The sequence below is a fragment of the Dendrobates tinctorius genome, unplaced genomic scaffold (assembly GCF_039654945.1).
Source record: "Dendrobates tinctorius isolate UK_male_01 unplaced genomic scaffold, ASM3965494v1 ptg000158l, whole genome shotgun sequence".
In the NCBI taxonomy this organism is placed as follows: Eukaryota; Metazoa; Chordata; class Amphibia; order Anura; family Dendrobatidae; genus Dendrobates; species Dendrobates tinctorius.
Genome location: NW_027361825.1, coordinates 29936764 through 29963301, shown reverse-complemented (window position 1 = coordinate 29963301; position 26538 = coordinate 29936764). Strand labels below are relative to the sequence as shown.

Below are 26538 nucleotides of genomic sequence, written 5' to 3'. Positions count from 1 at the left end.
TGGCATATGTTGATGTTGGACATTCAGCAGCTGCAAATGGAGTAATTGGAGAAGTCCGCGGAAGAGGAGGACAAAAGCAAGCCATTTTTCTGGCAACCTACGTGTCAGCAGGGGAGGGTGGGACAAAATCCTTTGAAACCCATGCATGGTTCATTTTAATGAAGGTTAGATCATCAACATTTTGGGTCGACAGACGGGTCCTTTTTCTGTCAGGATTAATCCAGCAGCACTGAAGACTCGTTCAGATAACACAATAGCAGCAGGGCAAGCGAGCTCCTGTAAGGCATATTGTGCCAATTCAGGCCAGGTGTCAAGTTTACTGGCCCAATAGTCAAAGGGGAATGACCGGTGAGGGAGAACATCGATATGGGAGCAGAAGTAGTTTGTTACCATAGTTGACAACTGCTGTCTCCTGTCACTTTCGATCGATGCAGTATTACTAGTCGTGTGAGCGGTACTTGAAAAATCAGTCCACAACATGGTCATGAAACCCCTGTGTCCAACGCCACTTCGGCTGTGTGCACCACGAACACCTCTTTCATGTTACCCCTACGGCTTGATGGAAAAATCACCGCTGCTGTGTGCTGGGAATGCCTCAAACAAACGGTTTACCAGAGTTGCTAGTTTGTTAGCCAATATTAGCTCTAGGTTCTCCTGTGGCATGATGTTTTGGAATTTGCCTTTATAGCGTGGATCCAGGAGGCTGGCCAACCAGTAGTCGTCATCGTTCATCATTTTGGCAATGCGGGGGTCCCTTTTTAGGATCTGCAAGGCATAATTAGACATGTGGGCCAGTGTTCTAGGTGTCAATGATGCACTGCGAGTGCTGGATGGAGGAGCACTTTCTGGCAAATCCACATCCCTCCAGTCACACACAAACCCTGTACCTGACCTTGCCACGCCAACATTTTTTCTTGCCCCCTGAGAAGCATCCTCCTCCCCAAAATAATCATCCCCATCATCCTCCTCCTTTTCCTCCACCTCATCCACAAGACTTCCCTGACCAGAAAATGGCTGACTGTCATCAAGGCTTCCCTCTTCCTCTTCTTCCTCGGCTGCAGACTCCTGCTCCTTAATGTGCATCAAAGTTTGCATGAGCAGACGCATAAGTGGGATGCTCATGCTTATGATGGCGTCATCTGCGCTTACCAGCCATGTGCATTCCTCAAAACACTGAAGGACTTTACAGAGATCTTTCAGCTTCGACCACTGCACACCAGACAACTCCATGTCTGCCTGCAAACTGCCTGCCCGTGTATCCTCCCACAAATGAATTACAGTCTGCCTCTGTTCGCACAGCCTCAGAACCATGTGCAGGGTGGAGTTCCACCTTGTTGCAACGTCGATAATTAGGTGGTGCTTGGGAAGGTGGAGCAATTGTTGCAGCTTCTGCATACGACTGGAGTGTACGGACGACCGGCGGATGTGCGAGCACAATCTTCGCACCTTATGGAGCAGGGGTGTTAACTCCGGATAATTATTTAGGAAGCACTGCACCACCAGGTTCAAGGTGTGAGCCAGGCAAGGTATGTGTCTGAGTTTTGAAAGGGCTATGGCTGCCACAAAATTCCGGCCGTTATCACTAACTACATTGCCTGCCTCAAGATGTAGACTGCCCAGCCATGTCTCAGTTTGTCGCTGCAAGTAGTCGGCCAGTACCCCCGCGGTGTGTCTGTTGTCTCCCAAACACATCATCTTCAACACAGCCTGCTGATGCTTACCACTAGCTGTTCGATAGTGGGACACCTCGTGTGCAACACTAGCAGCTGCGGATGGAGTGGTCGTGTGACTACGCTCTGTGGACGAGCTTTCGCTTCTGGAGGAGGAGGAGGAGGGTCGAACGCCTACAGCCAACTGTTTCCTATACCGTGGGCTAGGCAGCACTGTCCCACCGCCGCTGTCCCCTGTGGACCCTGAATCCACCATATTAACCCAGTGCGCAGTAATGGACACGTAACGGCCCTGGCCATGCCTACTGGACCATGCATCTGTTGTGAGGTGCACCTTTCCACTCACTGATTGCTTGAGTGTATGTACAATGCGGTCTTTCATATGCACGTGGAGGGCTGGGATGGCTTTTCGTGAAAAGAAGTGCCGACTGGGTAGGTCATAGCCTGGTACTGCATAGGCCATGAGCTTGCGGAAAGCTTTGCTTTCAACCAACTGGTAGGGCATCATCTCTAACGAGATTAGTTTGGCAATGTGGGCGTTCAAAGCCAGTGTACGCGGATGAGAGGATGAGTACTTTCTTGTCCTACTCAGAGTCTCTGGTAGGGTGAGCTGGACTTGAGAGCTGCATATGGTGGAACTAGCGGTGGACATGGCGGACTGAGAGAGGGTTGGTGATAGTGATGGTGTTGGTGGTGTTGCTGATGGCCTAGATACAGTCTTTTGTAGCAATAACATTGTGATTCCCTGACCGCTTTGCCCTTGCGATGACACCTCGACATTTGCTGCTGGTGGTGTGCTAACCGGTGGGCTTACAGTGGGGGAAGTGATGTAGCGTTGCTGACTACCTTCATTTGGAGCAGGTGCACATGTGGTACGTGAGGTTTGGTAGTCCATCCACGCTTGCAAGTGCATGGTGGTTAAATGTCTAAGCATGCAACTGGTATTCAAATTTCTCAGATTTTTCCCTCGGCTAAAGGTCTTTGCGCACTTCTTACAGATAACTTTTGCCTGATCATTAGGATTTTGTTCAAAAAAGTGCCACACTGCACTCTTCGTACTATGGAAGACATTTTGAGACCTTGCACCCTGTGCTAATTTGACCGTCTGGCCAAGCTGTCCTGCAAATCTTTTGTTTTTTTGTAACACGTTGTTGGACTGCTACGGTCCTGCCAGATAACAGCTGTTGCGATGTCGTTGCCTGTTGCGGATCCTCCTCTTCTGAGCTATTGGCAGCGGCACCCTCTTCCCCCAATGGATGCCAATCTGGGTCAACAACTGGGTCATCCATCACCTCCTCTTCAATTTCATGTGCACCTTCCTCTGTGTCACCGTGTAAGGTGGTATAGTATGCGGGAAGGGGCACCTGAGTTTCATCAGGGTCTGATTCTGCCTCAGTACACTGTGAGGACAATGTAGTGCTCTGAGTGAATGTACCAGCAGAAAAATCTAGCAGTGGCTGTGCATCAGTACACTCCATGTCAAATTCATCTTGGACTGGGGAATTCACGATTTGACTTTCTAACCCAGGCATGGTATGTGAAAAGAGCTCCATGGAGTAATCGGTAGTGTGGCCTGTCACATCCTTCACTTTTGGTAGGGGTGAAGGACACAAGGAAAGGTGTTGTTCCTGACCCGGAGCCTCCAATGATGACTCAGTGCTTTTATTTTTTGAAACTTCAGAAGAGGAGGCGAGAGAGCTGGAGGCTGTGTCAGCAATGTAAGCCAAAACTTGTTCCTGAAGCTCCGACTTTAAAAGTGGTTTACCTACTCCCAGAAAAGAGAGCCTTCGAGGCCTTGTGGAACCAGGCGATGACGCAGGCTCAACACCTCCTGCCTTAGGTGCTATTGTGCTTTTGCCACTACCAACAGATGCAACACCACCACCACCACCATCGGGACCAGCTGGCAACCCCCACCCACTTCCTTGGCGTCTTCCACCATACTTGCTCATTTTTGTGAAAATGTACCCAAAATACCACCAGCTATATGGTACTGTAAAACAAGGTAGAAGGTGTATCTACTATTGGTGAGAATTTAAATCTCACTAGAGATTTGAGGACGCAGAACAATTGTCTCTGGCCCAGTAGAGATTACACCACAATGTAACAGACTGAAATTGGATGGTGTATGACAAGGTGGAGGGTGTCTATAGGATTGGTGAGATTCTGGATCTCACTAGAGATTTGAGGATGCTGACATTGATGCTCTAAGTCCAAGTATGGACGCAGGCAGCCTAATAAACAGGACTGCTGCACAGTCAACACACAAAAGGGTGGAAATATGAACGCTTGATAACTGTGCAGAAAAGAGGAAGAAAAGTATTTTTGCTTTTAAAAAAGCAGTTTGCACATCAGTGGGCTAACAGCAATGCAGCTATCAGGGAGCCTTATAAGGCAGCCTAATAACCAACAGAGCTGATGCACAAAAATAGAGCCTCCCCTGTCACTGCACACAAAGTGTTGTGTTGTAAGTGGAAATCGCTAACAGCAGAAGTAGTGTTTTGGTTCTTCTTCCCTGCCTAACGCTCTCCCTACAGAATCAGCAGCAGTAGCTCTCCCTATGCTAAGATTGGCATAAGTAAGATGGCGGTCGGTGTTCACGCCATTTTATAGCCCCTGTGACGCCACACAAAGCCAGCCAATCACTTGCATGCCCTTCTCAAAGATGGTAGCCTATGTCATCACGTTGCCCACAGTGTGCGTCCTCCATCATTGGCTGAAAAAGGGCGCTGGAAGCATCTTTTGAAATGCGGCTTAGGCGCTCTGGTCGCCGACCTCATGGCCGACCTCACGCTATGGTCGGGTTTCGTTTCATGAAACCTGACTTCAGCGAAAGTCGTCGACTTTTGAATATGACCGACCCGTTTCACTCAAGTCTAACTCCACCTTCTAAACTCTTGGCAATGCATCCTAGACAAAACCATAGCATGGGTTCAGAAGTTTGTTCAAAAGGCAGCAGAGCCTCTCGCGTACTTTTACAATCATGTAAACGTCTATCAATTTGAATGGCTAATGGCATGGAGTCGTTAAGGTTACCAGATCTCTTTGAGACAAAACGGCTCCTGCACCAATCTCAGAAGCATCCTGCACCAATCTCTGAAGCATTTATCTAGCAGGAAATCCCACCATAACATCTTTTACAGTTTCTGCCAGACCTTTCCGAAAGAGAGCTGCTAGGGCATCATCATTCCATTTAGTTAGGACCGCCCACTTTCGGAACGTCTGGCAATATAACTTCGCAGCACCCTGACCCTGGTTCAATGCCATTAAGGTTTTCTCGGCTTGATCAGTAGCATTAGGTTCATCATACAACAACCCCAGGGCCTGAAAAAATGCATCTACATTAGCCAGAATAGGATCTCCAGGTGTCAGAGAAAAAGCCCAATCCTGGGGATCGCCGCGCAGCAGGGAGATGACAATTTTAACCAGCTGCACCAAGCTCCCCGATGAATTAGGTTTCAAAGCAAGAAATAGTTTACAGTTATTTTTTAAATTCAAAAATTTTGACCTATCCCCCGAAAACACATCAGGAGTAGGGATCTTTGGTTCTACAGCAGATGATTGAGCGAGATAAGCAGAAATTCCCGCACTTCAGCGGCAAGCTGCTCAACATGATTGGACAATTGCTTAGTCTCCATTAAGGAAAAAAACCTCCTATGGCCCGAGACAATAAGAGGAAAAAATATATAAAAAATTCTGGCAGCTTTTTTTTTTTCTTCTACAATTCTTTCCTTCTTTTGAGTACCCTAGAGTACAGTTTTGGCTGGTGATTCTGTTTTGAATGGGTCACTGAGGAGGATGGCAGGAACAGGCTAAGCCACCAGGAAACCAGAGAAGTTGGTAACTAAGCAGATTGCAGACCTCTGATCCTAACACAACACAACTAGCAGTAGCTCTGGAGCGTTCCTACGATGCCCTAAAAGCCTCAGCAATGGTGGAGAACTAACTAAGCCTAAAGCCAGAAAGGTGAAATCTAAACTGCCCCGGAGCAGATCCCCAAAGGAATAGACAGCCCCCAAACATATATTGTCGATGAGACCAGATGAGGGAAAAACACAGGCAGAGAATAGACTGAGCAAATGGTGGGGCCCAAGCTGTCTAGATGGGACAGGACAGAAAAGATACTGTCTGCAATCACGCAAAACCCCTAAAAAATCCAACACATCTGATATACAAAAAACTTGAGGCCACACGACCTCACCCCCGCTAGATCAACACTCTGGTGTGAACTGGAAGCAAAGCAAAAGATACTAATATAACAGGCGACTGAACAAACTGACACAAGCTGTAACATATGGAGCAGGGTTCAGCGCTGCCCCCAGCAGGGAGTACGCTGAACCCTCACAACAAAGCAGAAAGCAAAAAAAAGGCACAACCAGATTAGATGCAAAGGATTAGTAAAAGAATCACTTAACTGATCCATGCAGATCAGGCAGGAGACAAATGAACTTCAAATGCACAATGAGGAAATCACGAGCAACCACTAAGGGAAGCCTGCTCACTTATATGCTCCCAGGCAGTAATCTCAGATTCCCAATCGTTGTCAGGTGGCAAACTTCCATCAACCTGGCCAGCTCCACTACTCCCAGTAACCACCAGAGGGAGCTCCGGCTCACAAGTCCGAGCAAGGGAATTCACAACAGCCATGTGTGCCAGCAGGGGGGAATATAGTGACAGGGGACATGTGTGCCAGCAGGGGGGAATATAGTGATAAGGGCCATGTGTGCCAGCAGGGGGGAATATAGTGATGGGGCCATGTGTGCCAGCAGGGGGAATATATTGACGGGAGCCATGTGCTTGCCAGCTGGTGGGAATATAGACAGAGGGGGGCCATGTCCTTTCAGCAGGGGTCATATGCAAAGAGGGGGGGCCATGTGCATGCCAGTAGGGGGGCATATAACAACCAGGGGGGCCATGTGCGTGTCAGCATCAGCAGGGGGGAAAATAGTGACCGGGGGGGCCATATCCAGGATGGGATGGGGGGCTATGTGTCAGCACAAAGGGGGCAATGTGTCAATGTACCAGTAGCACAGGGGGGCCATGTGCCAGCACAAGGGGGCCGTGTGCCAGGATGGGGGTTATATAGATACCGGGATGAGGGACATATACAGTATATGATTTGAAAGATGGACACTGGCATTTTAAGACACACCTCCATTTAAGATAAAAAAAAAATTCTCTTTTTCTTCACCAAATTTGGGGGTGCGTCTTAAAATCAGGTTCGTCTCATAACGCAAAAAATACGCTTTAACTCCCTTATTGTTCTCACCCACAAATTGTACAGAAAAGGCTGCATGGAAGATACACTCCTATTTAATTGATTTGAATGTGGGCTGCTTTGACTTGTGTGCCAGGGATGATTTTTTGTCCCAGTCCGGCCCTGATGTCTGGGCTGTGTGAAACTCAACTGAACACAGGTCAGAGTTAGTGAGAGCAGAAGTCATAGCCTCACCCATGCGTTACATGGTGGTATAGTCGCTCATGGCATCAGATTCATACAAACTGTTACCGACGATCTGACTGTGAACCAGAAGACAACATGTGAGTTTATTTTCATAATTTGCCAAAATAAAGATATTTATGTTGAACTATCATGGGTCATTGCCTCATTACCGTACTGTCATGGACACCGCTGCCTTACAGAACTATTCATATCAATAGTTAGACTTTAGGGTTTGCCTTTTTTTATATGGATAAATACCTCTTCCATTTTGATGAGGAAGCTGTCAATGAAATGCCTGGGTGAGGATGGCTCCAAGGTCTCCTTGCTGGCTTTGATTCTCTCATGAATAAAATCTTCCAGTTCTTTTGCAATGGGGATAATTCTCTGATGAGGTCCAGGAACAAACTCCATAATTGTGGGAAGAATGCTCTGTAGCTGTAGTGCCAAGGAGAACATGAAAATAGTGATTGGTCAGAAAGGGAGCACATTAGCAGTCATTTTATGAAAAGTTTGCAGACCATGTAAGTGCTATGGAGCCCTAGGGGGAAGATGGGCTCAGCCCTATATGGTCCCACAGATTAAAACCTGTGCAGGACTCCCTTCCCCAGAGGATCGTATTATTTGGGCTACTACACTTTAAACATGATAACAATATGCTCCTCTACCTTGATTTTTGGTCTATTCACTAGCAGATTACAATCATTCTTTACCTGTCCCCAGGTGGAGCTTGCCAGATAAAAAGTTTCTTCTACAATTTTGAGGAACTTAATAAACTTCTCATTCTTGTATTCAAAACGATCTCCAAATATGACAGAACAGAGAACATTAGAAAAAGCAACCATGATATTCCTATTTGGATCCAAGAGTTGACCTGGAATTGAATTTTAATAATTATTTATCTAAGTGTCTAGCTATCTAGTACAAATATTGCAGCATTCATAAAAAAGTAAATCTCCCACATCAAAAAGTGCAACATTTCAGTTCTATATAGAACCTTTTTCAAGCAGTGTTCTGGTGTGAAAAATTAAAGGAGCACTCCTCCCATCAAAATTTTCTCCTCTTAATATATTGCAGTCATCATATTATATGGCACTGTGTACTTACAATTGCTCATTTTGCCTTTCTACCTAGTTAATTCTTCTCTTTCCCATTAGGTCAGTGGCATCATGTGATTAAAAATAGACTATCTGAATCCTTCTAAGCTCTATGTAGAAACAGGACGACTTGTATGAGTCATTGAACAGTCCCTGGTAGAGAAGCTGGATCAGAAGTTGAAAAGGAGAATCATAAATGCAGTGACAAGAGACTTCCTATTTTCACCTAGAGCAGAGAAAAAGAGAAATATCTGGGTAGAAAGGCAAAATAAGCAATTGTAAGTACGCAGTGCTATATAATATGATGAATGTTTTGATGGGAGGAGTGCTTCTTTAAGTGCAGCAGTTACATAACTATTAGAGTTGAGCGATACCGTCCGATACTTCAAAGTATCGGATCGGAATGGATCGGCCGATCTTAAAAAAAAGTATCGGTATCGCCGATTCCGATACCGGAAGTCCCATTCAAGTCTATGGGACTTCCGGTATCGGAATAAGAAAAACCCTGTTTTTGCCTTGTATAGCCTCTCTGGGGTCTGTACGGGCCTTTCGGGGGGCTGTGCCGGCCTGCCAGGGGGTCTGTGCAGGCTCCGGTGGTCTGTGCCGGCCTGCCGGGGGGCTGTGCCGTCCTGCCGGTGGTCTGTGCAGGCTCCGGTGGGCTGTGCCGGCCTGCCGGGGGGGCTGTGCAGGCTTCGGGGGTCTGTGCAGGCATCGTCCGATGGGACTACAAGTCCCATCGGGCGATGCCTGCTACCATGACAGTGATTGACACATTAGCCAATGATGGGACAGTAGTAGTCCCATCATCCGGCTAATGTGTTGAATGTAAAAAAAAAAAAAAAATTACATGCTACATACATACAACATGCATACTACATACATGCTACATTCATACTACATACTACATATATGCTACATTCATACTACATATATACTACATGCAACATACATACTACATATATACTACATGCATGCAACATGCATACTACATATATACTACATGCAACATACATACTACATATATACTACATGCATGCAACATGCATACTACATATATACTACATGCTACATACATACTACATATATGCTACATACATACTACATATATACTACATGCATGCTACATACATACTGCATGCTACATACATACTACATGCTACATACATACTACATATATGCTACATACATACTACATATATACTACATGCATGCAACATGCATACTACATATATACTACATGCTACATACATACTACATATATGCTACATACATACTACATATATACTACATGCATGCTACATACATACTGCATGCTACATACATACTACATGCTACATACATACCACATATATACTACATACATACTACATGCATGCTACATGCTACATACATACCACATACATACTACATACGTACTACATACATACTACATGCATGCTACATGCATGCTACATGCTACATACATAACACATATATACTACATGCATGCTACATACATACTACATGCTACATACATACCACATACATACTACATACATACTACATGCATGCTGCATACATTCTACATGCTACATACATACTACATATATACTACATGCATGCTACATATATACTACATGCTACATACATACTACATATATACTACATGCATGCTACATACATACTACATGCTACATACATACCACATACATACTACATATATACTACATGCATGCTACATACATACTGCATGCTACATGCATGCTACATACATACTACATACATACTACATGCTACATACATACCACATATATACTACATACATACTACATACAATACATTCATACAATACATACATAGACATACAGTACATATAACATAGAGTAACATACTTACGAATACTTGTCACATTGTTCCCCAAAGCCATTGTCTTTTACGGAATAAATATTAACATAACAAACCACAAAAATACTCACCCACGATCCGAACCAGTCCACGAGTGTGTCCCACGACGATCTTGGGTAGAGAACGGCAGCATCAGCTGATGCTGCCATTCTCTACGGGCTGCAGGAATCCAATGACGGAAGGTAGGTATCCTTCCGCACTGTATTCCTCCGCCACTTAAAAAAAAAAAAGTCCCTAGTCTCACTTTATGCCATTGCTGTGTGGGAATTTCCCACACAGCAATGGCATAAAGTGAGACTAGGGACTTTTTTTTTTTAAGTGGCGGAGGAATACAGTGCGGAAGGATACCTACCTTCCTTCATTGGATTCCTGCAGCCCGTAGGGAACGGCAGCATCAGCTGATGCTGCAGTTCTCTACCCAAGATCTTCATGGGACACACTCGTGGACTGCTTCGGATCGTGGGTGAGTATTTTTGTGGTTTGTTATGTTAATATTTATTCCGTAAAAGACAATGGCTTCGGGGAACAATGTGACAAGTATTGGTAAGTATGTTACTCTATGTTATATGTACTGTATGTCTATGTATGTATTGTATGAATGTATTGTATGTAGTATGTATGTAGTATATATGTGGTATGTATGTAGCATGTAGTATGTATGTAGTATGTATGTAGCATGCATGTAGCATGCAGTATGTATGTAGCATGCATGTAGTATATATGTAGTATGTATGTAGCATGTAGCATGTAGTATGTATGTAGTATGTATGTAGTATGTATGTAGCATGCATGTAGTATGTATGTAGTATGTATGTAGTATATATGTAGTATGTATGTAGCATGTAGTATGTATGTAGCATGCATGTAGTATATATGTAGTATGTATGTAGCATGTAGTATGTATGTAGCATGCATGTAGTATGTATGTAGTATGTATGTAGTATGTATGTGGTATGTATGTAGCATGTAGTATGCATGTAGCATGCATGTAGTATATATGTGTTATGTATGTAGCATGCATGTAGTATGTATGTAGTATGTATGTGGTATGTATGTAGCATGCATGTAGTATGTATGTAGTATATATGTGGTATGTATGTAGTATGTATGTAGTATGTATGTAGTATGTATGTAGCATGCAGTATGTATGTAGTATGTATGTAGTATATATGTAGTATGTATGTAGCATGTAGTATGTATGTAGCATGCATGTAGTATATATGTAGTATGTATGTAGCATGTAATATGTATGTAGCATGCATGTAGTATGTATGTAGTATATATGTAGTATGTATGTAGCATGTAGTATGTATGTAGCATGTAGTATGTATGTAGCATGCATGTAGTATATATGTAGTATGTATGTAGCATGTAGTATGTATGTAGCATGCATGTAGTATGTATGTAGTATATATGTAGTATGTATGTAGCATGTAGTATGTATGTAGCATGCATGTAGTATATATGTGTTATGTATGTAGCATGCATGTAGTATGTATGTAGTATGTATGTAGTATGCATGTAGCATGCATGTAGTATGTATGTAGTATATATGTGGTATGTATGTAGTATGTATGTAGTATGTATGTAGTATGTATGTAGCATGCATGTAGTATGTATGTAGTATATATGTGGTATGTATGTAGTATGTATGTAGTATGTATGTAGCATGCAGTATGTATGTAGCATGCATGTAGTATGTATGTAGTATATATGTGGTATGTATGTAGCATGTAGTATGTATGTAGCATGCATGTAGTATATATGTAGTATGTATGTAGCATGTAGTATGTATGTAGCATGCATGTAGTATGTATGTAGTATGTATGTAGTATTTTTTTTTTTTTTTTTAACATTTAACACATTAGCCGGATGATGGGACTACTACTGTCCCATCATTGGCTAATGTGTCAATCACTGTCATGGTAGCAGGCATCGCCAGATGGGACTTATAGTCCCATCGGACGATGCTTGCACAGACCCCCGGACATCAGCACAGCCCCCCGGCAGGCCGGTACAGACCCCCACAGGGTGCACAGACCACCGGCAGGCCGGCACAGCCCCCCGGCAGGCCGGTACAGACCCCCACAGGGTGCACAGCCCCCCGGCAGGCCGGCACAGCCCCCCGGCAGGCCGGTACAGACCCCGGGCAGTCCACACAGCCCCCCGGCAGGCCGGCAGAGACCCCCGGAAGGCCCGAAATGATGGCGCATCATGATGCGCACACACCGCGCATCATGATGACGTCATTTCGGCTGTCAATCAACTTTGAACTTCCGATTCCGATGCCGACTTCCGATATTGAAAAAATATCGGAAGTCGGTATCGGAATTCCGATACAGCAAGTATCGGCCGATACCCGATACTTGCGGTATCGGAATGCTCAACACTAATAACTATATAATTGACAATTAATAAATGCAGTTAATTAGATACAGTGATTGAGTCATAAGTTTCATTCATATGGGATGATACATCCTTCAAGCGTGATACACAACACTGACAGAATTGTACATTAATATAATTTTATTTATATAGAAAACATGAAATTGTGATTGAATACAAAATCACAATTAATTGAAAACAATGATTATCTTTTATTGATAAAAATCTAGTGTATCAGGCTCACCTCTTCTGGGCCGAGGCCAGAAAATTTAAAGGGCAGGTAGGATCCACCTCTACTTGAAAACAACCTTAGACTGATGGGAGGATGAGTGCTCAGCTAAATATGGAGGCAATTATCTCCAAATCCACCTGATCACAGAATGAAACAATGTAAAAAGGTGCAAATTGCAGTGACTGCAATACATTCCAAAATGAAGAGCAGCACACTGGGGCTGCCAAGATGTACAGTACAGTGCAGTGCAAAAGTTTTAGGCAGGTACGGGAAAAATACTGCAGTGTTAGAATGCTATAAAAAATAGACGTGTTAAACGAGTTTACACTTACGAGGAATTGGACCCCAAACAAAACACTGTAAAATGCCTAAAGTGATAAACAATGCATGTACTTACCTTACTCTCGCCTTAGGCCCCTTTATGCCCCCTCCTCTTCAGGCCATCGAGGAATTTCCGGAGGAGAATCGGAGCGTGTATGTTTTCCTTCGGCTCCCAAGATATTTCTTCAGGACTAGTGAAGAGCGATTATGCTCGTTGCTCAGATTTCCCCGAGCCTGCTGGGGTGGTCTCCGAGTATTTGGAAGTGCTCAGAGATTTAGTTTCTGCCACCGCAGCTGCATGATTTGCAGCTACTTGACAGCCTGAACACGTGGGGATTGCCTGTTTGTTAGGGAATTCCCACATGTATTCAGGTTGTCAAGTAGCCGCATATCATGCAGCTGCGGCAACAGAAACTAAATCTCCGAGCACTTCCAAATACTTAGAGATCACTCTAGCATGCTCGGGGAAACCCGAGCAACGAGCATACTCGCTCATCACTATTCGGGACCAAATCCCTTCAAGTCAACATGGAAGAAGGTCTTTCCTTTCACCTTCTTCATGGCCAAATTGTTCTCCACTTCAAAAACATCATTCACGACAGTTGGCATGGGCATGGTACTGGGATCCTTGAAGAAGGGACTCAGGATGACTGGCTTCAGCAGAGACACATGGAAGAAATTCGGAATCCTTAACAAAGGAGGCAGCTTCAATTTATAGGAAACCTCGTTGATCTGCTTCAACACTTCGAAAGGCCCGATAAACCGAGGACGCAACTTATAAGAAGTAACCTTCAGCTGGACTTACCTGGACGAGAACCATACTTTGTCACCAGGGCTGAAGCATGGGGGGGTCCAGGCGCTTTTTGTCTGCATGTCTCTTCATACGGGTGGAGGATGCTTCTAAAGTGGCATTGGTGTACTCCCACAACTGGAGAGGACATCTACCATAGGGACATCAGAAAGAACCATCACTGGGAGGGGAACGGGAACCTAAGGTTGCTGACCAAACACAATGTAGAACGGAGATTCTCCAGAAGCTTCACAAATAATAATAATAATCTTTATTTTTGTATAGCGCTAACATATTCCGCAGCGCTTTACAGTTTGCACACATATCATCACTGTCCCCGATGGGGCTCACAATCTAAATTCCCTATCAGTATGTCTTTTAGAATGTGGGAGGAAACCGGAGTACCCGGAGGAAACCCACGCAAACACGGGGAGAACATACAAACTCCTTGCAGATGTTGTCTTTGGTGGGACTCGAACCCAGGACCCTAACCACTGAGCCACCGTGCCGCCCAAATGTGATTGTTGTATAAGAACTCCACCCAGGGAAGCAATTTCACTCAATCATTATGGTGGGCATTGACGAAGTGTCATAGGTAATTACCCAGGTGATAGGCTTGACACACTCCATTTGCCCATTAGACTGGGGGTGATAGGCTAATGAGAAATCCAAGGAGATATCCAGATGATTGCAGAGAGCTCGCCAGAAATTGGAAGTGAACTGCGAACCTCGATCAGACACAATGTGACGAGGATATTTTCCGTGCAGGCAGAAAATATGTTTGATGAAGCTGTCAGCCAGTTCAGGAGTGGACAGAAGAGCAGACAATGGGGTGAAGTGAGCCATTTTGGAGAAGCGATCCATGACTACCCAGATGACTGAGCCACCATCGGATACTGGCAGATCTGTAATAAAGTGCATAGCTATGTCAGACTGGATATACGCCAGGTTCTTATGGTCTGTGTAGATGACCACTGGATAAACTGCGCACTCCAGCAGGTATCACCACTCCTCCAAAGCCATCTTAATGGCGAGTAACTCCCGGGCCCCAATGGAGTAGTTATGCTAAGGAGCGGAGAAGGCCTTGGAGAAGAATCTACTGGACACGTGGCGACCGGAGGAGGACTTCTGAGTGAGCTCAGCTATAACCCCTAACAAGGATGCGTCCACCTCTAGAAAGAACTGCTTGCTTAAATCCAGGCGATGTAGGACAGGAGCGGTGGTGAAGGACTGTTTAAGAGAGCAGAAGGCCTCTTCAGCCTTGAAGGATCAGTTCTTGGGATCGCCTCCCTTTCTGGATAAAGCAGAGATGGGAGCAGTCAGGGTGGAAAAGTGAGGAATGAATTGCCGACAATAATTAGCAAAGCCTAGGAATCGCTGTATTGCTTTGACTCCCATGAGTAGCGGCCATTTAAGGATGGTAGAGACTTTCTCAGGATCTATCCTGAGTCCGGTATCCGAGATAATGCAGCCCAAGATGGGGAGAGTGGACTGTCCAAATTCACACTTCTCATACTTAGTGTACAGGCGATTCTCCATAAGACACTGAAGAACTTGCCGAGCTGCTCATCTGTGGGAGGCCAGATCCGGGGAAAAATACCAGAATATCATCCAGATAAACAACAACGCAGGAATAAAGCAGGTCCCAGAAAATGTTTTTGACGAATTCTTGAAAAACTGCAGGTGCATTACTGAGTCCGAAGGGTGTTGAAAGCCGTCTTCCATTCGTCTCCCCAGTGAATGCGAATTAGATTGTAGGCGCCTCTTAAATCTAATTTGGTGAAGATCCTGGCACCTCTTAATCGGTCAAACAACTCAGGAATCCGTGGGATTAGATATTTATTTTTCACCGTGATCTGGTTGAGACTTTGATAGTCTATACAGGGTCGTAGAGATCCATCCTTCTTCTTGATGTAGAAAAACCCGGCCCCAGCAGGAGAGGAAGATTTCTGAATGAATCCCCTAGCCAAATTCTCCTGGATGTGGTTTGAGACTCAGCTGGAGACAGAGGGTAAATTCGGCCTTAAGGGGGTGTAGACCCGGGAAAACAAGTTGACAGGGCAGATATACGGCCTGTGGGCCGGCAAAGTCTCTGCCTCCTTCTTGTCAAATACGTTGGCGAATGACCAACAGGCAGACGGCAAACTGGGCAGCGATGCCTGACTAGAAGGGGCCTTAGCTGGGCGTACGGGAGCCAGACACCTCCCATGACAGGAATGTCCCCACTGGAGCACCTCTCCAGTTCAATATAGGATCATGCTGTCGTAGCCATGACAGGCCCAAGAGAAAGGCGTGAGACATGTTGGAAAGAACATAGAAGACCATCCTCTCCATATGGAGCATCCCAATATGGACCTCAATCAGCTCAGTAGCCAAACAAACCATCTCCCGAAGAGTTCTCCCATTGACAGATGTTATTGCCAGGGGGTTCTGAAGTGGATGAACTGGGATTTGGAACCAATCCACTACAGTCTGAAGGATGAAATTTCCGGCTGCCCCGGAATCCAAATATGCTGACTCAACAAACTGGGATTTACTGGTTGCCATGGCCACTGTAACAGGCAGAGGTAGAGAGAGATGTCCTTTCCATTTAGAGAGACCTCTCCTACCACCCCAAGATGCCAGAGCTTCTCCGGTCATTGAAAAGACGGAGCCAGGTGCTGCGGTTTTCTTTCACGTGCCACCTCACTAGCACGCTCATGGAAACTGAGGTCTATACGAATGGCGATAGAGATCAAGGGTAGTTGTTAAGTCTCGACCGACTACCTCATCCTTAATATCTCCAGAAGGTCCCTCCCAGAATGTCATCACCAACGCTTCGTTGTTCCATCTGAGTTTGGATGCCAGAATGCGAAAGCGTACCGCATATTGCCACGCAGAGGAATTGGACTGACATAAATGGAGCAAAGCGGAAGCTGCAGAGGTGGTTTGCCCGAGTTCATCAAACACTTTGCGAAAAGCTTCCAAGAATGCAGGCAAATCGGAACTGATCGGATCTTCTCTCCCACAATGGGTTCAATCACGTCAGGGCCTCGCCTTCAAGGTGCGCAATAAAAAACGCCACTTTTGCTCGGTCCACTGATTGATGAACGAGTGGCAGAGCTTCGGATTGACGTCAAAATTTGGTGGGGCTGCGAGTTGGAGGCCAGGATCTTGAACTAAGCAAATTGTCTGGGAAGTCTCTGGAGAAGACACAGCTGTTTCAACATGCTGGAACTCTGGAGGGATGTTTAAGGCCTCCAACTTAGTGGTTAAGGACTGCAACTATGTAGACAGCTCTTTCTGTGTGTTCCTCTGTCGGCAAAGCTCCTGGAACATGGTCCGTATTGGCAGGGTCCGGAGTCCAGCGGTATCCATGGCTTGAGCAAACTGTCACGGACATGGTTTGTGGAACCACTGTGCCACAGACCATGGAGAGCCTAGGCGAGGACCGGACTGTTCACTAGAGCCTCTGCTGGTGAGGTTAGACTTGGCTCCCAATGCAAGACAGGTGCCACTACTGGACAGACCAACAATCACCCAGCAGCTGAACCCAGAAGGAAGGACTGGACAGAGCAGCAGGTAGAGCTTGTATCAGAGTGCAGCTGACCAAGTTCATATCCGAGAGCAGGCAGGAATTACACTAGAGTGCAGCAAGCAGGACTTGCATCTGAGTGCAGCCAGAAGGATTTGTATCTGAGTGCAACTAGCAGGATTAGTACTTAGAGAGCAGTAGGCAGGATTAGCATGTGAGTTCAGCAAGCAGGATTTGTACCTGAGTGCAGCAAGCAGGATTTGTACTTAAAGTGCAGCAAGCAGGATTGCATCTGAGTGCAGTAAGCAGGATTTGTACTTAGAGCACAGCAAACAGGACTTGCACTGGTATGCGACATTTCACAACATAGACTGTAAACAGGAAGGTTGCTCAGGCACCTACCCAGTGGAGAGGAAACAATATATACATAATGCCTCATAACCATTGGCTGGGGAAGAAATAACAAGGGCATGATCCTTTAAGAGAGCAGAAGCGTGCATGCGTGTGCCCTTTGGAAATTGCTAGAGACCCAGCTGGAAGTGCTGATGGGAGCATGAGGAAGAGAGGAATCAACTGCAGTGTGAGTGAGTGAACTGACACGCCGGAGACCCTGCCTGTCAGAGCAGGGATCCGGCGTGGTGCTAACACACTGTTGCTTTGGTTTCGAAGTGATGACACGTTGACTGCATACATCACTGCTGTAGTGAATCAATAAGCTCAGCAGCTGTGCCAAGGTAGGCGCCTCAAGCTACTGAGTGTAGAAAAATGGCGGAAGGTGCGGTGGGCTGATGAGTCAAAATTTTAATCTTTGGATGTAAGAAAAGGCATTGTTTTTACTGAAAGACTAGAGATCATGTAATAATGAGTGACTGCAGGCAGCAGTGATCGACAGTGTAGAGTACTTGTAAGTTTAGGGCAACATTTCAGCAAATTAAGATGGGAAATTGGTCAGGATTCATAATGTCCAATATTGGAGTCCTGGAAGTAATGATATGACCCCAAAAGCGCCCTGATCTAAACATCATCTAGTTTGTTTGGGAGCACATCAAGAGAAGAAGAGACAGAAGGATCTCTACAAGTGACATCCACGGATCTGGGATTTGTTCAGAGCTGGATTCGACCCTTCCTTTAAATTAGTAGGCTTTGGCCCAGAAGAGATAAGTCTGATAGTTTAGGTTCTCATCAAAGAAAGTTACACCTTGTCTTGGCTGATGGGCACACACGAATTGACCAATTTGTACACTCTGTATCTAAAATTTATAAGTATAGTGTCATGGGGTTACCATGACAGAGAGGAGACAGGAGACCACGCTGTCTGATTTATCGTACTCCTGCACTGATTATAAGCACTTCACCTGCAAGGTTTCTGCTAGCAGTGCTAGATATAACAGAAATGTACCCCACATCACGGAATACTGTAAGAATGAGTAATTTAAAGGGAGTCTGTCACCTCTTTTTGCCACTATAAGATGAAGCCACCACCTTTCAGGGCTTATCTGCAGCATTCTATAATGCTGTAGCTAAGCCCCCAACCCAACCTGAAAGATAAGAAAAATAAGTTTTATTATATTCACCTGGGGGGCATTCCAATGCGGTCAGGTCCAATGGATGTCGCAGGTCTGGGTCAGGCGCCTCCCATCTTCATGTGATGTCGTCCTGCTGCTTGCTTCGTGTTGCGCTCCTGCGCAGGCGTACTGATCTGCCCTGTTCAGGGCAGACCAAAGTACTCCAGTGCGCAGGCGCTGGGAATCTCTGACCTTTCCCATGTGATATTTCAGTTTTTCTTATTTAATAAATTTGCAAAAATTTCTACATTTCTGGATTTTTTTTCAGTCAAGATGGGGTGCAGAGTGTACATTAATGAGAAAAAAAAGAACGTTTTTGAATTTACCAAATGGCTGCAATGGAACAAAGAGTGAAAAAATTAAAGGGGTCTGAGTACTTTCCGTACCCACTGTATAGCAGCTTTTGTCTCAAGTGATATAATCAGTGAGCACACTATACAATCCTCATTATTATTTATTTACAAAAACAGAAGAAATGGCTTAATTTTGTTGCAAGGAGGAGATTAATTATTGCATCATGTGCCTCTGGTTTCCCCTACATTTACCCCATTGCTAGGAGTGGCATCAAAAGAACAATCTAACTAAACCTACAGCATTATATGACAAAATCAGATCTGATACATCTGGATATGCCCTTTATAAATCCATTCATCATTTGGCCCTTGTGCTTATATGTAGTCACTGAGCCTGTATCATTCATATTCTTTCCACTAAGAGGTGCTGTAGTCCATCGTAAGAGCTCAGGTCTAGATTCCAGTTTACTGCACTACATTTTTATAGTTGTCAACAGTCTCAATTCTCTCTTTTTTGGTGTCTCAATTTCCACATTACAATCCCAGAACTGCAAAAGGGGTAACGTTTAACAAAACCAAGCCTAAAAGATTTTTTAGGAAGTCATTCTTTGAGAGCAGGACTCAAAAGTCCCAAATTATTTGTTCTAAATTTTGGGAATTGTGCTCATCTTACCGTTAGAATTCCTAAATTCCTCGACAATGCATTGTGCTTCTGTTTGAATTTTGGACTCTATACTTTTCTTCCCAAATCCGAAGCTCTTTAATGTCTTCACAGCAAATGTCCGGATGACTTTCCACCTTTCGCCATTGCTCAGACTGATGCCTACAAGGGAACATGTAAAATATCAGTTCTGCTACAAGATTGATATAAATAGAAACAGCATATGGTATTTGTTGTTTTTTTTGTTTTTTTTTGTTTGTCTACAACAATTTCTAAATTGCAACAAGAAGAAATACAGATGCAGAAATTTTTCTTAAAGGGAACCTGACAACTGATATTTGCTACCCAATCCATATGCAGCATGTATCAGACAATGACGATGCATTAACACTTGGTAGCAAGTGACACAACAAAGTTTTTTTTTTTAACAGAATTTAACCCCTTAGCGACAGAGCCAGTTTGCAGCTTAATGACCAGGCCAATTTTTACAATTCTGACCACTGTCCCTTTACGAGGTTATAACTCTGGAATGCTTTAATGGATTCTGCTGATTCTGAGAATGTTTTTTCGTGACATATTGTACTTCATGTTAGTGGTAAAATTTCTTTGATATGTCTTGTGTTTATTTATGAAAAAAATGGAAATATGGTGAAAATTTTGAAAATTTTGCAATTTTAAAATTTTAAATTTTTATGCCCTTAAATCAGAGAGATGTGTCACACAAATTTCTTAATAAATAACATTTTCCACATGTCTACTTTACATCAGCACAATTTTGGAAGCATAATTTTGTTTTGTTAGGAAGTTATAAGGGTTAAAAGTTGACCAGCGATTTCTCATTTTTACAACAAAATTTACAAAACCATTTTTTTAGGGACCACATCATATTTAAAGTTATTTTGAGGGGTGTACATGACAGAAAATACCCAAAAGTGGCACCATTCTAAAAATTAGAGCCCTCAAGGTACTCAAAACCACATTCAAGAAATGTATTAACCCTTTAAGTGCTTCACAGGAACTAAAGCAATGTGGAAGGAAAAATTTAACATCTAACTTTTTTTTGCAAAAAATTTACTTCAGAACCAATTTTTTTTATTTTCACAAGTGTTAAAAGAGAAAATCAACCACAAAATTTATTTTACAATTTCTCCTGAATTCGCCGATACCCCATATGTGGGGGTAAACCACTTTTTCAGCACACGTTGAGCTCGCAAGGGATGGAGCGCCGTTTGACTTTTTCAACGCAGAATTGGCTGGAATTGCGATCGGATGCCATGTTGCGTTCAGAGAGCCCTTAATGTGCCTAAACAGTGGAAAACTCCAACACGTGACCCCATTTTGGAAATGAGACCCATTAAGGAACTTATCTAGATGTGTGGTGAGCACTTTGAACCTTCAAGTGCTTCACAGAAGTTTATAACGTAGAGCCGTGAAAATAAGAAATCCATTTTTTTTCCACAAAAATGATTTTTTTGCCCCCAAATTTTTATTTTTACAAGGGTAACAGGAGAAATCATACCCCCACAGTTATTGTGCGATTTGTCCTGAGTACGCCGTTACCCCATATGTGGGGGGAACCACTGTTTGGGCGCATGGGAGAGCTCGGAAGGGAAGGAGTGCCATTTTGGAATGCAGACTTTGATGGAATGGTCTGCGGGCATCATGCTGCGTTTGCAGAGCCCCTGATGGGCCTAAACAGTGGAAACCCCCCACAAGTGACCCCATTTTGGAAATTAGACCCCCTAACGAACCTAGCTAGATGTGTGGTGAGCACTTTGAACCCCCAAGCGCTTCACAGAAGTTTATAAACGCAGAGCCGTGAAAATAAAAAGTCTTTTTTATTTCCAAAAAAGTGATTTTTTTAGACCCAATTTTTAGACCCCCAAAGTTGGTAAATAGTGGAAACCCCTCAATTCTTGCTCCAACCCTAACCCCAACACACCCCTAACCCTAATGCCAACCCTAACCCTAATCCCAACACTAATCCCTAATCCTAATTCTAACCCTAATCCTAGTTCGCCCTAACCCTAATTCTAACCCTAGCTCTAAGGGTACCATTACACTTAGCGATGCACCAGCGATCCTGACAATGATATGGATCGCTGGTGCATCGCTAAGTGGTCGCTAGTGAGCTGCCACACAGACAGATCTCACCAGCGACATCGCAGGGGTCGGGGGTCGCTACTTACCTGTCAAACGAGGCGATCCTGACGTCCTCCCGCCTGCTTCCACGCGTCGTTCATCGGCGCCACAGGAAGCCCAGCAGGAAGCGGCCGACGAGAAATGATCCAGGACCTTCTCGCGTGATCAGCGATAACAAGCGGGGGAGCCGGTCGGAGGTAAGTATCACACATAGCGATATCGCTAGCAATATCGCTGTAACGTCACAAAATCGGTAATGTTACAGCGATATTGCTAGTGATATCGCTGTGTGTAACGGGGGCTTAACCCAAGCCCTAACCCTAGCCTTAACCCTAGCCCTAACCCTAGCCCAACCCTAACCCTAGCCCTAACCCTAGCCCAACCATAACCCTAACCCTAGCTCAACCCTAACCCTAGCCCAACCCTAACCCTAGCCATAACCCTAGCCCAACCCTAACCCTAGCCCTTGCCCTAACCCTAATCCTAATGGAAAACTGAAAAAAAAATATTTTCTTTATTTTATTATGTTTGCCTATATAAGGGGGTGATAAGCGGGGGGGTTATGTACTATTTTTTTATTTTGATCACTATGATCATTTATCATAGTGATCAAAATAATGAATGGAATCTGCCAGCCGGAGCCGGCAGATTCCCGGCGGGCGCACTGCGCATATGCCCGTCATTTTCAAGATGGCGGCGCCCATCGGAGGACACCGGCGGGACTCGGGACCACCGGGAGGGGACGGAGGACCACGGAGAGGTACCAGGGGGGGGATCGGGGGGATCGGGGACCCTATTTCTCTCTCCTCTGATGTGCGATCACATCAGAGGAAAGAGAAATTTAATGCATAATCACTGCTTTTTTTTTTTTTCTGTCGCCGTTATAGGGTTAATAACGGCGATCGCAAAAGCGGGGTCGGTAAAAACCGACTGATTCATGTTCTCTGGGGTTTCGGCTACCCCTGGCAGCCGAGACCCCGGAGAAAATCCGACACTGGAGGGCGCTATGTACTTTCTCCACAGCGCCGTTAATTCACGGCGCTGTGGTTTTGTACCCTTAATTACCGCCATTAAAAGGCGTATCGGCGGTCGTTAAGGGGTTAAAGGGAACCTGTCAGCAGGATTGTGCACACTAACCCACAGACAGTGTCAGGTCGGCGCCATTATACTGATTACAATGAAACCTTGGTTGATGAAATGTATCTTGTGGTTGTTTAATCTTTATTTTAATACCTGTACATACTGAAAAAAAAAAGAAGCTCCTGCAGACAGGGGCCGGCTGTGGCACCTGCGCAGCAGCATAGTTGCATGTTTAGTGTCCAGTTAATAACTATTCTTGATGTTATAGAGCAAGTAAAAAAATGAATTTGAAAATGGCACCTGCAGCACCTGGGCAGTAGCAGATATCAGTTTGTACAGAGATCCGAAAGCTGCTATTGCACAGGTGCTGGCAGCGCCATCTTGTTGGAGAAAAAAAAAATTTCCTCCTTCAAGATGGCATTGCCCATGCCTGCGCAGTAGCAGCTCTCAGTGAGTTTTGGTACATAGGGTGGAAAGGAAGGACACAGATACTCGTTCAGATGCCAAACAAATGATTTGACTTTTCTCTTCAACAGTCCCGGTCACATCAGTAACAGTACAGTCCACACAGCATTGCTCCTGCACTTTCCCTTTTCTGCTTTCTTTGTCCTCATGCACATTATGGGGTAGTAGCGCCCTAGGCGGTACCGCAGCATCACTTCTGTAGGACCTCAAGACATAGGGGATCCCGTTCATCCGCTTCGCCCTGGACTTACAAGCTTCAGCTCTATTTAAGATCTGCCACATTGTGAATACTCTGCACCCTGCACAACTCTTGGACCACGTAATTCTCTCCTTTCCTTGCTGCTGTGAAACACCATAACTCCTGGGGTGCTTAGTTCTCATCCAGCACCCGTTTGACTGTGCCCGTGCACTTTTCTACCAACAGAACGTTTCGTAGCTGCTATGTCGTCCTGGACCTAGAGCCCTTGTGAACACTTCGGGCATCCTCATCCTTCTGACTTGTTCCTACGTCCTACACTCACTTAACCCATAGCAGCTCCTCCTACAATTAACCCTCTGTGAACTTTCTATCAACTATACCTAACAAGGCCTACTAGTATGCCCCCATCTAGTGGCCCACTACAGAACAACATTTACCCTTATCTAGGAACTATACACCAATAGTGCCCTCCACTAATATCTCTAAAGAATGCACTAGCTTACCCTAATCTGTACATAAATATGCAGAACATTATACACAACAATATATTACAATCTTTGCAGCATGGTAACACATATATGATGTGGCAGTACCAATAAAGCAAACAAAGGTAATGCACTAAGTGTAGCAGTACCAAGAATAATAATATATATACATTAGGACTTCTTAAAGGGAGATGACCTTAAAGGGGTGTCTTCACTCCCCTACAACAGCAATGATAATTGATATTGCAGTGCCAAGTGACAGCAACATCAGAAAGAAGGAACATGAGAAGCTGGAGAAATACCAGGGCCTCAATGGAGAGCAGGAGAATATGTGGAAGGTGAAGGCAACAGTGATTGCCGTGGTGATAGGAGCACTTTGAGTAGTGACTGCTAAGTTGGGAAAATGGCTACAACAGATCTCAGGAGCAACATCTGAACTCTCTGTCCAGAAAAGCACAATGCTGGGAACAACTAAGATCCTGCACAGAACCCTCAAACTCCCAGTTCTGTGGTACAGGACCCGAGAATGAGAAAGGACAAAAAAAGACCACACCCATTAGGGGTGAGTTGGAAGTATTTATATAATACATAGATACATAGATACACTGGCGGACACGGACAGAAAAGAGACTTTGTGCAAGAACAATATATGGGCTCTTTTCAGCCTAAGAGCTCCTAAAAATACAAAACTGCACCTGCTTTGAAGGTAGCAGTGGTCCTCCTTACCTTTTGGGCCCCTGTGCGGCCAGGGCCGGCATCAGGGCATTACTGCCTTGACTGGCGTATGGGGCCTGGTGGGAAGAGGGGGCCCACATTGGGCCCCGTTTCATCTGCTCACCAGGCCCCTACTGGCAGGCTAATCTGGGCCCTTAGCGGCACTGTTGTGCGGCAGTTGAATGCTATTGACATGCGGGCCCGCATGAAGGACTTCACCTAGAGACATCACTGGGGAGTTTGTGTGTTACCTATACACTGACCCTATACACTGTATACTATATACAGAGGTCCTGTGTATAATGTCATTAATCACTGTATTACCTGTGCACAGACACTGCATACCAAGTACAGATCCCCTGTGTTTAATGGCACTTATGATAGTATAGTTTTTTTATTACTGCTAAGTATTGTAGTATTCAGTCACTATGTGGTCGTAATATGTGGTCTGGACATGGTGTTGCTGTATTTGTCCCTTGTATGTGCTATTATTTGGTCACTTTGTGGTGGTAATATGTGGTCTGGTCATGGTGCAGTGGTATTTGTTCCTTGTATGTGATATTATTCGGTCACTATGGTAGTAATACGTGGTCTGGTCATGGTGTGGCTGTATTTGTTCCTTGTATGTGGTATTATAGGTCGCTATGTGGTGGTAATATGTGGTCTGGACATGGTGTGGTGGTATTTGTCCCTTGTATGTGATATTATTGGTCATTTTAAAAATTGAAAAATACAAAAATATATACCTAAAATGTATTGCGTATTTTAACAAATGTTTAATAGGTTAGTGTAGAGTAGAGCTCGGCCAAAAGTGTCTACATTGTGCTGATGGCGGCTTAAAAAATCTTTTGGCCAAAACCAAAGCTGCCGCCTATATGTGTGATCTGGTGATGGGAACTGTTAATGTGTGATTGGTGAGAAGTGGAGTTTTTCCAAGAGAGGGCAGTGGGATTGTTTGAGTGGTGGAGCCTAGGCCCTGAAAATTTTGCCAGTATGGGGCCCAGAAATTCCTAGTGGCAGCCCTGGTGACAGAGCCATTTTGCAGTTTAATGACCTGGCCAATTTTTACAATTCTGACCACTGTCACTTTATGAGGCTATAACTCTGGAACGCGGATCCCGCTGATTCTGAGACTGTTTTTTCGTGACATATTGTACTTCATGCTAATGGTAAAATTTCTTTGATATGAATTGTGTTTATTTAAGAAAAAAACAGAAATATGGCGAAAATTGTTATAATTTTGCAATTTTCAAATTTTTATGCCCTTAAATCTGAGAGATATGTCACACAAATTACTTAAAAAATAACATTTCCCACATGTCTACTTTAAATCAGCACAATTTTGAAAACAATTTTTTTGTTAGGAAGTTATAAGGGTTAAAAGTTGACCAGCGATTTCTCATTTTTACAACAAAATTTACAAAACCATTTTTTTTAGGGACCACATCACATATGAAGTCACTTTGAGGGATGTACATAACAGAAAATAACCAAAAGTGATAACATTCTAAAAACTGGACCCCTCAAGGTGTTTAAAACTATTCAAGAAGTTAATTAACCCTTTACGTGCTTCACAGGAACTGAAGCAAAAAAATTTACTT

The 26538-nt window shown here is 44.4% G+C and overlaps 1 protein-coding gene across 1 annotated transcript in view; it reads right to left on the bottom strand.

The window, feature by feature from the left end:
- The window catches only part of LOC141052036 (cytochrome P450 2G1-like), a 286300-nt gene that overhangs the window by 218177 nt on the left and 41585 nt on the right, over window positions 1-26538 (bottom strand). The window contains exons 3-5 of the mRNA XM_073549215.1: window positions 19865-20014; window positions 7824-7984; window positions 7372-7548 (exon numbers count right to left, since the gene is read on the bottom strand). Of these exons, the coding sequence (XP_073405316.1) occupies window positions 7372-7548; window positions 7824-7984; window positions 19865-20014 (488 nt within the window). The remainder of the gene's footprint in view (window positions 1-7371; window positions 7549-7823; window positions 7985-19864; window positions 20015-26538) is intronic.